The sequence below is a fragment of the Centruroides sculpturatus genome, unplaced genomic scaffold (assembly GCF_000671375.1).
Source record: "Centruroides sculpturatus isolate CEXI.00-Female unplaced genomic scaffold, Cexi_2.0 scaffold406, whole genome shotgun sequence".
Taxonomy (NCBI): domain Eukaryota; kingdom Metazoa; phylum Arthropoda; class Arachnida; order Scorpiones; family Buthidae; genus Centruroides; species Centruroides sculpturatus.
The window spans coordinates 87,463-103,370 of NW_019384754.1; the positions used below are offsets into that span (position 1 = coordinate 87,463).

Here is a 15,908-nt window from a genome sequence, read left to right on the forward strand (position 1 = left end):
TGCTGAAAGCTGGATTACGGTTGCATTGTTTATGGCTCTGCGCGAGAATCTACTCTTCGGATGCTGGATCCAATCCACCATCAAGCATTGCGTTTGTGCACTAGTGCTTTTCGAACTTCTCTTGTACAAAGTCTATATGTGGATGCTTATGAGCCTCCACTATCTCTTAGGAGAGAGCAGTTGTCTCTCTTTTATTATATAAAACAAAAATCTTTTACTAAACCTTCAGTTGATTGTACAGTATTAGATACTCAGCTGAAAAGGTTATTTGAAACTTGTCCTAGTAGTGTCCCTACATTCCCCATAAGAATGGAGAATGTGATCAGCACGATTGATCTGAACACATGCAACATTCCACAGCTAGAAGTCTGTAGTATAACACCTTGGTCAACTCCTGTGCTAAATGTTGACCTTAGCTTAAAGCAATTTTGAAAGGAATTTACCCCAGACTACATCTACAGACAGCACTTTGCAGAAATTCAACACTGTGACAAGAATTTAATTCATATATACACTGATGGATCTAAATCTGATGATTATGTTGGCTCAGCCTTTCTCTGCCAGGATGAAATTGTGGCAGAACAAATTTCACGATATTCTTCAATCTTTTCTGCAGAGTTGCATGCCATTTATCTAGCTTTAAAGTATATTAATAGGAAAGGTCATCGTTGTTGTGTGATTTACACTGACTCAGTTAGTACACTTCAGGCTTTGATCTCGAGCAAACCTAATTCTTACTCTATAGTGATTAAAATTCAAAAACTGATTTGCCATCTAATTGCGAGTAATTTCTTTGTAAAATTTTGTTGGGTCCCAGGCCATGTAGGTATAAAAAGGAAATGAAGAAGCTGACACAGCTGCAAAGTCAGCTAGTCCTTCACAGCATACAATGCGTATTGAAGGAGGTGATTTAAAGCTAGTAGTTAAAAAACGACTAGCAGAGAGATGGCAAAACATGTGGAATGCACAAGTCCACAATAAACTACACGAGATCAAACCTACGATAGAAAATTGGACACGTAACAAACAGTACGACAGGAGATCTGAAGTTATTCTTTGTCGTTTGAGAATTGGGCATACTCGGTTGACTCATCAATACCTTTTGAAGGGTGCAGACCAGCCAGTATGTGAGTATTGCAACTGCTTTCTAAGTGTAAAACACATCCTTTGCAACTGCATTGCTTTCGATCAAAATCGTAAACAGCATTTTGGAAATGCAAGCTTGAGAGAGATTTTGGGCCAGAGGCCAAATCTTGATAAAATCCTGAACTTTTTGAAAGTTATAAATATATGCAAAGAGATATAATTATTTATTTAATTTATATTTATACATATTTTGTTATTTTATTTTCAGTTATTTATGTTTCATTAATATAACAAGAAATAAATGTAGAGAAAAATAAATTTTGTAGCTATTAAAATACACTTTACACTACCAGATGTAATAGTTCACGAGATTTTATATCGATAAACTAACGAGAAAAATTAATTTAAAAATCAGTTTTAAAATTTTTGACCTTTGAGACCCACAACCTGGTGAAGAAACCTGCTTGACTACTCCACTGCTGCTTAATATTTTATGGTATTTATTTATTATATACTTATAGTTTTTTTTTTTGTTGTTTTGTCTAATTATGTTTTTGTGTTTTATTAGTTTCTTATGAGATATATGTAGTTTTGTGTAATGTTACCTTTTGTTATGGCGCAGCATAGCCTTCATGGCTCTTGTGCCAAAAAACTTGAACTAACTAACTAAGTAACTAAAATCCATAAACTGTTTTGCCATCTTTGTGCGAGTAATATTTTCGTAAAATTTTGTTCGGTCCCAGGCCATGTAGGTATAAGAGGAAATGAAGAAGCTGACGCAGCTGCAAAGTCAGCAAGACCTCCTCTGAATACAATGTTTATTGAAGGAGGTGATTTGAAGCTAGTTGTTAAAAAATGACTAGCGGATAGATGGCAAAATATGAGGAATGCACAAGTCCACAGTAAACTACACAAGATCAAACCTATGATAGAAAATTGGACACATAAGAAATTCTATGACAGGAGATCTGAAGTTATTCTTAGTCGTTTGAGAATTGGGCATACTCGGTTGACTTATCAATACCTTTTGAAGGGTGAAGACCAGCCAGTATGTGAGTATTGCAACTGCTGTCTAAGTGTAAAACACATACTTTGCCACTGCGTTGCTCTCGATCAAAGTCGTAGACAGCATTTCGGAAATGGAAGTTTGAGAGAGATTTTGGGCCAGAGGACAAATCTGGACAACATAGTGGACTTTTTGAAAGTCAATAATATGTATAGAAAAATTTGACTACTTATTTATTTATTTTTTTATTTTAGAGTTTTATTTATGTTGTTTTTGCTTATCTCCTTGATGTGGGATCCTGTCCGTGGTGAGGGGACCTCCCAGAGATGGTTTAGTAACTTTTCTTTACCATCCCTGGGATCTGAATGCCTACCCACGTGTTTGCCGTGCGTGGTATCCCGTATGCCAGAAAGGGGGATCCTGGTAGTTGAGGGGCAATTGCATAACGTCCCCAACACACTGCTTTGGATAAACGGGAGGCTCAAATCAGGCTTTGTTTGAGTCAATCGGCTGGTTGTTGAGTCATTCTTAACCTCGGCCTGGAGTCAACTGATTGATGAAGACTGGGTGGACACTCAGACAAGATGTGCTCTTCTCGACTGTATTGTGAGGGTATAGCTTCTGGGAAACCCTGGTGTGACAGTCTATGAGAATCACCCATGTGAAGGCATCCTGTTGTTGGGCCCCATGGTGGAAGGGTCACTAGGAGCTGAATAGTTATTATTAAATATGGATTCATTAAAAAAAAAACATGTGCCAATGCATTGCCGCCAAAGGAGGTTAATTCCTCCAATCAACCATCTTATCTGATCTTTCTAAACGTTCCCCCTTTTTGATTCAGAAACTTTTTGAATTGACCATTGGGCATCTTAAAAAAATTTAAAAGTTGTCTATAATACAGTGATGGACACCACGCCGATCGTTTATTAGAAGAAACTTTTAACATATAAGCGTTAAATTACAAGAAAATGTCGCGAAATCAACAAGCGCTTTCGACGATAATTATTTTCGTCTTCGTCAGGTTGATAAAATATTTAAAATCCTTTTTTGAATACAAAAAACAAATCGTTCCAAACGAATTAACGTTTTGGAATACAAGCAACGATAGAACATAATAAGACTTTTAAACAAAACATGCGTGATTATGATGCGCATGTGTTAAACGCCTCGAAATCGTGGAGCTAGATACGTTGTTTTAGATACTTATACAAATTGATCTACAAAGGGGGAAAATCAAGTGTGGGGGTATTGCAGGGCAAATCAAGATATGTGAGCCTTCGCTGCAATGGATGAAGATGTAACCAAACAGGAAGGAGGTAGAAGTCCACTTAATAGTCTGGCTAGGGCCTTTTCAAGATGGAAGGCAGGGTGGTTCTTGTTTGGTTACATCTTCATCTGTTGCAGCGAAGGCTCACATATCTTCTGTCCTAGACCACATTTCACAAAAGGAGTATAGTTACTACAAGTTGGATGTAGTTGCCCTTTACCCCTTGATTCCGCAGTATGAAGCTGTTATGCTTGCTAATGCGCTGCTAATCAGGAAGGGTTTTACAGCGCAAGAGGTTTTAGAGCTACGCGAAGATCTACTCTTTATTTTCGAAAATAATTATTTCCAATTCAAGGGCCAAATATATCTACAGCAGCAGGGAGTCCCGATGGGCTCACCACTTTCAGCGGTTTTGGCGGAGTTAGTTATCAGGAGTATTGAATTCAAGATTTTTAAATTTCCCATTACGATAACGTATCCTCTTATATCTTAGATACGTTGATGACATTCTAATAGCTTGGCAGGACACCCATGAAAATTTTCTTACATTCAAAGATTGTATCGCCACTACTTATCCCACAATTAATTTTACCTGGGAAAAAGAAAAAGAAAATGAAATTGCATTCTTGGATCTAAAAATTATTAAATCCCGGAATAGCATTACGTACTCCGTGTTCCACAAATTTAGTGGTGTACCTCCTCTAATCCCGGCTACAGCATACCAACCACAACATTACATCAAGCGGCAATTTTGCTTTTAATAAGAAGGGCCTTTTTTTTATTTTCCAGCCAAGCGGCTGTCGATACCGAACTTCATATTATTTGCCGTGCGGTAAATGAGGCGGGCTACAATAATGCAACGTTTATCTACATTTTAAACAAGGTAAAAAGATCGCTCTTTCTTGCTACTACACTACCTCTTTCGAAAGAATCCACAATAGTCTTGCCCGCGATACCATTTTGTGGTCATGTCACCGGCCGCATTTGCCGTATATTTAGGCGACATACTTTTTTTCTGCCGGTTTTTCCACGGCCAAATCTTAGGAGGTTGTTGTCCAGTGACAGAGATCCTGTGTCCATCCTTGAAAGTTTGGGAGTTTACTCTGTCCCATTAGAAAGTTGGATAGATATTGCCATCTGCAACGAAAGCATGTCCCCCAAAATTACTAACTGGATTGTTCAAGAAGAGGACAGCCTTACTAATCACGCTCTAATATCCTTTGAAATTATAATTGACAACTCTGGCATCAATCAAACATTTAATGCGCGCACAAAAGATAAACTTAACCAAGCGAACTGGATTGCAATGAAGGATTATCTTGAAATAAATTGGATTACCAACTACTCTATAGATCAAGACATTGCTACTAGTCAAATTGATAAAAATATAGATTTACTACAACAAGCTTGTAATAATTTTATTCCAAAATGCACAACAGTTAGAAAATCGGTACCGTGGTGGTCACAAGAATTAGAAGAGTTGCGTAAGAAAACAAAGAAAATTAGAAAACTGTACCAGCGTTGCAGAAATGATCAATTACGTACTGTACGAAGAAATGAGTATCTTCGCAGTCAAAAAATATACAANATGGCACAATAGTCAGCGATATACAGGGTATTGTCGATTTATTGGGAGAAACATTTTCGTTTTCATCCAGTAATATTATGTATCTAAGAAATTTTCAGGCTTATAAAGCCCAAAGCGAAAAACAATATTTAAATTTCCATTCTTCATCTAATGAGGAATATAATGTGCCATTCACTAACATAGAACTACATACAGCGATCTCTCGCTTGGGGAATAGTGCTGTAGGCCCGGATAAAATCCACTACAACATGATTAAAAATCTGTCAAACAATTCCCTTTGCAATCTTCTAAATCTGTTTAATAGAATATGGACAGAACATACTTTTCCTGACATTTGGAGGCTATCGATCATTATTCTCATTCCCAAGCCTGGTAAAGACCACAAGAATCCCTCAAATTACAGACCAATTTCTCTGACAAGTTGTCTGTGTAAACTCTTTGAGAGAATGGTAAACAGACGCCTGATGTTCCTCCTGGACGAAAAGAACTATTTTTCACCACATCAGAGTGGTTTTCGTAGGAACAGAAGTACCACTGATAACTTAGCAAACCTTGAAACATGTATACGCGAAGCGTTTGTTAGACGACAGCACTTAGTGTCTGTGTTTTTTGGTATAGAGAAGGCCTATGATCGCTGTTGGCGATATGGGATACTCCGTGATCTGGACCATTTCGGATTTTGGGGTAATTTGCCAATTTTCATAAAAAACTTCTTAGAGAATCGAAGATTCCAAGTCAGGATGGGCAACACTTTATCTAGGCCTTTCACGCAACAAGAAGGTGTTCCTCAAGGCTCTATTTTGAGTGTGACTCTGTTCCTAATTAAAATTAATAGCATAGCTANTATTTTTTAATAATGAAAAACGAAAACTTAGCAATAGTCAATTCGACAAAAACTTTTTTAAATTAATGAACAATAGCTTCTATGGTAAATGTATGCAAAATGTGCGTAAAAAATTAATTTAAAACCCGAATTGAATAAAGATCAATGTAAAAAGTTTCATCACGAGCTATATAAAACTACTCTATTTAAAAAACATCAACTTAGCCATAATTAAACTTAAATTGTTAGTAAAAATCATATGATCACGACTCAATTTCAAAATGAAATTTCACTTTCCGCTTTTTACAATAAGAAATACATTTTAAGTAATGGAATAGATACTTTATCTTATAATCATTATTCTATTTTTTCATAGTCATTTTTTCAATTTATTTATTATTGTTATTTATATNTAACAGAGGTCCGGATAATGGAGGTTCTACTGTATTAATACATGTACAAAATATTGATGCTAATTTAAATGATCTTGAATATTTAAAGATTATGATAAAATTATTTTTAGGAAAACAAATTTATAACTTTTCACATATTTTCGATAAAACATAAATCAGAGTAAAATGATAATTATTCGATACAAATTTGTTTGGTAAATGTTTCTGATTCGCAATGACGATACACCAATTAAGTTTATGTTTGTAATCTTCCATAAATTTTTCGGATAATTCTTGATGCTTCGAAATAAGGTCCCAATCCACAACGTTATCAAGTTCTCTAATAATTTCTTCGTGCAATTGTTGATATTGACAAATAAGCTTCATATTCAGGAAATGTTTAAAAGTTAATATGAAATTTTGACTCAGTCTTTGATATTGAGATACGAGATTNTCTGTCCATGCTAGAAAATAATGGCACAATAGTCAGCGATATACAGGGTATTGTCGATTTATTGGGAGAAACATTTTCGTCTTCATCCAGTAATATTATGTATCCAAGAAATTTTCAGGCTTATAAAGCCCAAAGCGAAAAACAATATTTAAATTTCCATTCTTCATTTAATGAGGAATATAATGTGCTTTTCACTAACATAGAACTACATACAGCAATCTCTCGCTCGGGGAATAGTGCTGTAGGCCCGGATAAAATCCACTACAGCATGATTAAAAATCTGTCAAGCAATTCCCTTTGTAATCTTCTTTGTCTGTTTAACAGAATATGGACAGAACATACTTTTCCTGACTCTTGGAGGCTATCGATCATTATTCCCATTCCGAAGCCTGGTAAAGACCACAAGAATCCCTCAAATTACAGACCAATTTCTCTAACAAGTTGTCTGTGTAAACTCTTTGAGAGAATGGTAAACAGACACCTGATGTTCCTCCTGGAGGAAAAGAACAATTTTTCACCACATCAGAGTGGTTTTCGTAGGAATAGAAGTACCACTGATAAATTAGTAAACCTTGAAACCTTTATACGCAAAGCGTATGCTGCTCATCCTAGGGAGCAGACAAAGTTTCGATGCTCAGGATTTATAGGGCCCTTGTTCGCTCTAAGCTGGACTATGGGTGCATTGTTTATGGCTCTGCGCGAGAATCTACTCTTCGGATGCTGGATCCAATCCACCATCAAGCTTTGCGTTTGTGCACCGGTGCATTTCGAACTTCCCCTGTTCAAAGTTTGTATGTGGATGCTTATGAGCCTCCACTACCTCTCAGGAGAGAACAGTTGTCTCTCTTTTATTACATTAAACAAAAATCTCAGAAAAAACTTACAGCTGATTGTCCAGATACTTAGCTGAAAAGATTATTTGCCGCTCGGACGAGTTGTGTCCCCACATTCGACATAAGAATGGAGAATGTAAGCAGCACGATTGACCTAGACACAAGCAACATCTCACATGTTGAGGTTAATAGTATTTCACCTTGGTCATCTTTACTGATTGATGTTGATTTAAGCTTAAAGCAGTTCCCTAAAGAAACCACGCCAGACTACGTCTATAGACAGCACTTTGCAGAAATTCAGCATTGTAACAGGAATTTAATTCCTATATACATCGATGGATCTAAGTCGGATAACTATGTCGGCTTAGCCTTTGTTTGCCAGGATTAAATTGTGGCAGAACAAATAGCACTGAATTCTTCCATCTTTACTGCGGAGTTGCAGGCTATTTACTTAGCCTTAAAGCATTTAAATTGGAAAGGTCATCGTTGCTGCGTGATTTACACTGACTCAGTTAGTGCACTTCAGGCTTTGATCTCGTATGAACGTAGTTGCACTCCATAGTTATTAAAATTCAAAAACTAATTTGTCATCTCACTACGAGAAATTTTTTTGTGAAGTTCTGTTGGGTACCAGGCCATGTGGGTATAAGAGGTAATGAAGAAGCTGATACAGCCGCTAAGTCAGCAAGTCCCTCACAGCATACAATGCGTATTGAAGGAGGTGATTTGAAGTTAGTCATTAAAAAACGACTAGCAGAGAGATGGCAAAATGTGTGGAATGCACAAATCTACAATAAACTTCACGAGATCAAACCTTTGGTAGAAAATTGGACACATAATAGGCAATATGATAGGAGATCTGAGGTTATCCTTACTCGTCTGAGAATTGGACACACTTGACTGACTCATCAATACCTTTTGAAGGGAGATGACGAACCAGTATGTCAGCACTGCAACTGTGCTGTAAGTGTTAAACACATATTTTGCAACTGTGTTGCTTTTGATCAGAGTCGTAGACAGCNGACACACTTGACTGACTCATCAATACCTTTTGAAGGGAGATGACGAACCAGTATGTCAGCACTGCAACTGTGCTGTAAGTGTTAAAAACATATTTTGCAACTGTGTTGCTTCTGATCAGAGTCGTAGACAGCATTTCGGAAATGCAAGCCTTAGAGACATTTTGGGCCAGAGGCCAAATCTGGATAATATACTGGACTTTCTAAAAGTCATTAATATGTATAGGGAAATTTGATGAATTAATTATTGTACAGTTTTATTTATGTTGAGTTGCATATATAAATTATTGTATATATATTTTGTTGTTGTTTGTTTATTTATTTTTGTTGTTACTTATTTATTCATTATATTCTAGATTTTATATTTATATTACCATTGGTTGTTTAATGGTTAAACTGTGATGTATCGTTCATGTATATATATGTCTTCCTATTTATTTTCTACTTCGAATTTCACCATGTGTTGTGGCGCAGTATAGCCTGTATGGCTTTTGTGCCAATAAAAGTTAACCAACCAACCAACCAACCAGTTTCAAAAGAAGATAATAATAGTATTGAAAAATTAAATAATAAAAATTCAATATGGAAGTTTCGAATGGAGATGCTATTAATTAAAGAAAATTTATATGACGCAGTATTCGGCATTAAACCTGAAAAACCAGACGATGCATACTATAAGTGTGATTGTACTGTTAGAGCAATAATATGCTTAAATATTTCAGATTCTCAAATAACTTATGGAATACATGAATCGACTGCTTTGGAAACATGGCAAAAGTTAAAAAGTGTCCACGAACGAGCTAACCTAACAAGCAAATTATTTTTACTTAGAAAACTTTATTCTATAAAATTTAATGAGAACAGTCAAATGCAGGATGACATAGAAGATATTTTTGGATTGAAGGAATGCCTGGAAAGCATTGTTGAACAGATGAAAGAGTCACACTTATGTGCTATACTGCTATGTAGTTTACCGGAGTCATATTCTACTTTAATAACTGCACTAGAAAATAAGAATGAAGATGAACTAACACGAGGATATATAACAAGTAAACTGATAGATGAATGTGAAAGGCATTTACAAAGTAAACAAAGTTCATCGGGACAAGCCTTAGCATTTAAAAGCAAAAATGCTGAAAAGTGGAACTACAAAGAAAAGAAATTTTGCACTTACTGCCACTAAAATAATCATTATAAAATCATTATAAAAGTGAACGTTGGCATTTAAACAACAAAAATAAGGCAAGTGAAGATGCTTTTAAGAGACAAAGAACAAATAAAAATATTTACAAGAATTATGATAAGCAACACAAGTCCACGGTTTGTGTTAGTAAAGGATAAACAAGGTGAAAGAAAAGTACAATTGTATGAAACAAATTATGTTGACAATGATTGGGTCATTGATTCAGGTGCAATGTGTCATATGACACGATTAAAAGGACCAAGGCCTGACTCAGAGGTATAGCCTGGTAGTTAAGAAACGGAGGAAGAGTTAAAGTTTGTTTGGAAGAGGTGGGAGAGAGAAGGGGAATTAAAGTATAATAGGAAAGAAAGAAAGTAGTCAACCAGGGGTCATGGGACCCCATGAGCGTCCCGCATCAGCATCTATTAAAACAAAACAGTACAGAATACAAAAATAAAAAGGATTACAAAGTTGATTACATAATGTAGCAATGATTGGTAAACATAATGGTGATATATACAGTTATACAGTTATATAAAGTCTGAATTGACAAGTATTATATAAAAGGAAGTACAATATTTGGGAGTATATAATGAAAATGACAATAACAGAATAAAATGTACATAAATATCAGAACAAACAAAATAGGTAGGTATTACAAGAGGATAAGTACAATAGGAAACAGGAGTAAAATACGCATATACATAATCATAATATAATATGGAAGTGATACAAAATATGAAAGAAATTTATATACAACATGGTTACATACACACGAAGAGCAGGTATAACAATTGAAATACAGGTAACAAGTCAGTGCGTAACAGAGCAGATGAAGAGCACTAGTCCAGTTTACGAATATGCATGGCAAAGTCTTTTAGTGAGATAAAGTTCTTTTTGTCATTGGTGAAATCACTTAGCTTACAAGGCCAGTGGTAGCCATTTGAGTAAACTGCTTGGATAAGATTGTGGCGTTGCGTGGTGTAGTGGGGACAATGGAAAATCAGGTGGTAGGTGTCTTCTTCCTCGTTAAGGCTGCAGTCACACAGCCCATCAGTCTTGTTGAGGAACCTGTGCAGATAAGAGTTCATATTGCCATGTCCCGTTAAAAGCTGTGTAAGTTGAAACGTGGTGAAGAGGGGATGGGTCATGCAGTCCGTTGCAATGGGGAAAAAGCTGTGAGTTAGCCTTCCCGTGCTACTATCATCCCATCTTAGCTGCCAGGAGTTGGTGTAGACTTCGTGTAGGATCTTCTTGAGGTGCTTATTACTAAATTTGCTGTAACAAACACTAGAGTTTTTTGTAGAGGCAGTACGAGCAAGGAGGTCAGCCCTCTCATTCCCCGCGGTCCCAGAGTGGCCCTTAATCCACTGAAAGGTGATGTTTATGTTTTTACTGTTAAGACACAGGATGAGGTTGACACGACTCCGCCTGATTATTTGTGCAATGTTGAGCGAGGGTCCTGCAAAGCTGAAAGACACAGCGCCCCTTAGTGAAGACCACAAAAGCACAACCTACATAATCAGTAGTCTTTGAACCGTCTGTGTAGATATTGATGTTATGATGTACACAAGTACCAGTGTTGATGTTGACCTCAGGGGCAAAGGAGGGATGAACATGCAGATATGCTCTGCTTTTGTCGATGTCATTGTCCTTAATAAGGTTAGCAATTTTCTTGAGGTCCTCCGGGTAATCCTCCTTATCTGCGATGCTGTTGAAATGGTCCATAGTGTATTGGTTCTCAGCAAGCTTGGTGAGATGATGCCTGATATACATCTCCCTTATCTTCAGGTCAATTGGGAGAGTACGGTTTATTATCTGTAGAGCATCGGTGGGTGCAGTTTTGTATGCTTTTGCAATGTTAATGGAGAAAAGCCTTTGAAGGGATAGCAGTTTCCTTCTTATGTGGACTCTAGTAGCTGCAGAGCCCCAAATTTCGGCACCATAGGAGATAATTGGTTCAATAGCCGCTGTATATAGGGTACGGCTGGCAGCAGGTCCGTAGCCCCATTTATTCCTACTAATGGATTTCATGACCTGAGTGACTTTGATAGCCTTCTCATAAACAAAATGGACATGATCAGTCCAGTTGAGTTTCTGATCGAGCACGATGCCCAGATACTTAACCGTGTGTCATATGACAGGAAACTTAAAATTTTTGAAGAAACTTAACAAGCAAAAAAGCAACTCTATCACCATTGCCAATGGAGCAAAGCTGAAATCACATGGCATAGGTGAAGGATGTGTAAAGGTCAGAACACTTCATGGAAATGAAGAAGTTTTCTTAGAAAATGTACTTTATGTTCCAGAGTTAGATGGAAATTTTACTCACAGTAAAAGCCATAACTGATAGAGGCTGCTTAGTTAAATTTGAAAATAATGTATGCACCATAGAGAAAGATGATGAGTTAATTGCTACAGGCATTGCCACAGATAGTATTTACAAGTTAATTGCTGCAACAAATAAGCAAGAACGAGTAAACAGTGCTCAATTAATGGAAAATTGTACAAATAAAAATTGCATACTTAAATGGCACCAAAGACTAGGTCACAGAAATTATGACACAATGAAACAAACAAATGGAAAGAGAAAACTTAATAGAGGGAATAAAGTTGCATAATTGTAAACATGATTTACAATGTCCAATATGCATTAAAGCAAAGCTCACTGAATTGCCATCCTTTCGATGTGGGTTCCTGTCCGTGATGAGGGGACCTGCCAGAGATGGTTTAGTAATTCTTCTTTACCATCCCTGGGATCTGAACGCCCACCCACGTGTTTGCCGTGCGTGGTGTCCCGTATGCCGGAAAGGGAGATCCTGGTAGTTGAGGGGCACTATACCGTCTCCAACACATTGGCCCCTGCTTTGGATAAATGGGAGGCTCAAATCAGGCTCTGTTTGAGTCAATCGGCTGGTCGTTGAGTCATTCTTGACCTCGGCTTGGAGTCAACCGATAGATGCAGACCGGGCGGACATGTCATACAAGATGTGCTCTTCTTGACTGCATTGTGAGGGTATAGCTCCTGGGAAACCCTGGTGTGATGGTCTATGGGAATCTCCCATGTGACAGCATCCTTTTGTTTGGCCCCATGGTGGGTGGGGTCACCAGGAGCTGAACTATTATTAAATATGGATTCACTAAAACCTAAAACATGTACTGATGCATTACCACCAAGGGATGTCATTTCTTCTAATCAATTAGCATATCTTATTGTTCGTGCTATGGAAGAAACACCTCTATCTAAACGTTCTCCTGTTTTGATTCAAAAATTGTTTGAATCGATCATTGGGAATCTTAAAAAAATTCAAAAACTGAGGTCAGGAGATCTACTCGTAGAAGCAGCCTCCCCTCAACAGTCAGCAAAGCTTCTCAAAATGAAGTCTGTAGTAGAAATAACGGTCACCATCACACCACACACAAGTTTGAACTCATTACATGGTGTGATATGTGAAAACGACTTGATGTCTGAGGATGAATTAGATATTCAGATTGGTCTTTCAGACCAAGGTGTCACTGCTGTTTGACGAATTTCGATCTGTCATGATGGCAAGTTGATACCAACAAAACACCTTATATTGACTTTCAACAAACCAACATTGCCATCTTCTGTTGCGGCAGGATATCTCCGTTGCCCAGTTCGCCCATACATTCCAAATCCTCTACGTTGCTTTAAATGTCCCCTCGATGTGGGTTCTTGTTTGTGGTGAGGGGACCTCCCAGAGATGGTTTAGTAACTCTTCACCATTTCTGGGATCTGACCGCCCACCAATGTGTTTGCCGTGCATGGTGTCCCGTATGCCAGAAAGGGGGATCCTGGTAGTTGAGGAGCAACATACTGTCCCCAACACACTGCTTTGGCCCCTGCTTTGGATAAACGAGAGGCTCAAATCAGGCTCCATTTGAGTCAATCGGCTGGACGTTGAGTCATTCTTGACCTCGGCTTGGAGTCAACCAATCGATGCAGACCGGGCGGACGCGTCCCTGCTTGACAGTTTTGTCTTGTCAGTTCAGATGTGCTCTTTTTTACTGCATTGTGAGGGTATAGCTCCTGGGAAACCCTGGTGTGACGGTCTATGGGAGTTTCGCATGTGACGGCATCCCCTTGTTGGGCCCCATGGTGGGTGGGGTCACTAGGAGTTGAATAATTAAATATCAATCATGGACCCAAAAACTTGAAAACATTTTGACAAAGCGACAATATCGACGACAAAAGAAAAGACCTCCAGCCAACCTGCTTACTTAATAGTGCACGCAACTGGAGAAAAACCCTCGCAAAGTGTTTTTTTTTTTTTTTGATTCAAAAGCTTTTTGAATCAACCATTGGGCATTTAAAAAAGATCCAAAAATTGAGGTCAAGGAACCTACTAGTGGAAACAGCCTCTCCTCAACAAACAACAAAGCTTTCAACAATGAAGACTTTTGGAGACGTGGGAATATTAGTCACACTACACAGAAGTTTGAACTCATCACGTGGTGTGATATCTGAGTTTTATTTGATATCTGAAGACGAATCAGATATTCAGATTGGCCTGTTCGACCAAGGTGTCACTTCTGTCCAACGCATTTTGATTCGTTGAGACAGTAAGTTGATACCCACAAAACATCTAATTCTCACGTTCGACAATCCAACATTGCCATTTTTTGTTACGGCAGGATATCTGCGCTGCCCTGCCCGTCCATACGTTCCAAATTCGCTGCGTTGCTTCAAATGCTAGCAATTTGGACATTCTCAGACATCCTGCCAAGGCAAAAGCTTATGTGCACAGTGTGGTACTGAAGGTCACGACAGTACTGAATGTAAAAGTACACCACACTGTGTGAACTGTAAAGATGCCCATCCTGCCTATTCCAGGAAATGCCCTGCATGGCAAAGAGAAAAGGAGATTTAACGGGTGAAAACTGTAAAAAATGTATCATACCCAGAGGCCTGTCGCATGGTCACTCCAAGTGCATTATTGCAGCAGAAAACATTTGCTAGTGTGTTGAAATCCACTAAGACATGTGGGGTTCAAACAGATATTTCTGTATCTTCAAGTAAATCTCTTACTCGCCATGCAAAATGCTTATTGATCCCATCTGCACAATCAGAAGAAAAGAAGAACACAAAGACTGAAACCTCTGTAACTAAAACGGGAGTAACAACCAGAAATGTGGGTTCTAAAAAAGCCAGTAAGAACCCACTTAACAAACAAAGAGTTAAAGCAGTCCTCTCTAAAGTCTCAAAAAAATCAGAAGCTCAATCTATGAGTGAGTTTTCTGACATATCTGATGAAGAGCCTTATATGGAGGTTTCAAAACGAAAGTCATCTCCAAAAGAAAAACCGCCTGTTAAATTAAAGAGGGATATCCTCGCAAAGAATACTGCCTCAAACACATAATGGGTTATAAAATAATCCAATGGAACTGTCGTGGTTTCTGCAACAACTTCTCTGACATTAAACACTTGACATCATCTACCTCATCTCTCTGTGTGGCACTCCAGGAAACCCATCTAAAACCTGGCGAAAATATTTCTTTTAAAGGTTTCAATCTTTATCGCAAGGATGATGATAGCCACAACCGAGCCAATGGCAGTGTGGCTATTTTGGTTTCCAATCGAATCCCATCTCTGCTGGTACAAATAACCACTGATTTACAAACTGTGGCAGTCAGAATTTCTATTGGAGTAACTGTCACAGTTTGCTCTATATACTTGCCACCAGATGTCAGAGTCAAGGAAGATGAATTGGATACCTTAGTTGAACAGCTGCCAACACCATTCCTTCTACTGGGTGATTTCAATGGTCACAATCCTAGTTGGGGCAGTCCCGACATTAATCGTCGAGGCAGAGCCATTGAACGACTCATAGGCAATCAGCAAATGTATTTATTTAATACTGGAGATGTGACATACTTCCATGCCTTAACAAGAACTTTCACTGCCATTGATTTATCATAAGCGAGTCCAAACCTGTTTTCAGCATTTATATGGGAGGTTGATCTAATCCACTCTCTAGCGACCACTTTTCAATATTTTTAAAATATCGAGGCAGAGAAAGCTGTGAAACAGCCCATCCACCACGCTGGAAACTTGAAACGGCAGATTGGCCTGCATTTTCCTCTTTGGCTAACATCACTGAGGAAATGGTCAATATTGCTGATATCAATGATGCAGTGGAAGTTGTCACTTCCAGTATTATTCAGGCAGCTGATAAAACAATGGGTAAAACATCAATTAGATATCCAAAACATCCTAAACCATGGTGGGACCAAAA

General features: G+C 38.0%; 2 protein-coding genes across 2 annotated transcripts in view; one reads left to right on the plus strand and one right to left on the minus strand.

Annotated features, from left to right (window-relative positions):
- The window catches only part of LOC111628656, a 40,082-nt gene extending 38,740 nt beyond the window's left edge, over positions 1-1,342 (plus strand). The window contains exon 5 of the mRNA XM_023372483.1: positions 947-1,342. Within this exon, the coding sequence (XP_023228251.1) occupies positions 947-1,306 (360 nt within the window). The 3' untranslated portion in view covers positions 1,307-1,342. The remainder of the gene's footprint in view (positions 1-946) is intronic.
- A 9,707-nt stretch (positions 1,343-11,049) lies between these two features.
- Positions 11,050-11,685, minus strand: LOC111628657. Its single transcript, XM_023372484.1, has one exon. The coding sequence runs from the start codon at positions 11,683-11,685 to the stop codon at positions 11,050-11,052; it is 636 nt and encodes a 211-aa protein (XP_023228252.1).
- Between the last annotated feature and the right edge of the window lie 4,223 nt (positions 11,686-15,908).

Bases quoted from the DNA above. Each gene is read 5' to 3' on its own strand.
- LOC111628657 (XM_023372484.1), bottom strand. From the start codon at position 11,685: ATGAAATCCATTAGTAGGAATAAATGGGGCTACGGACCTGCTGCCAGC.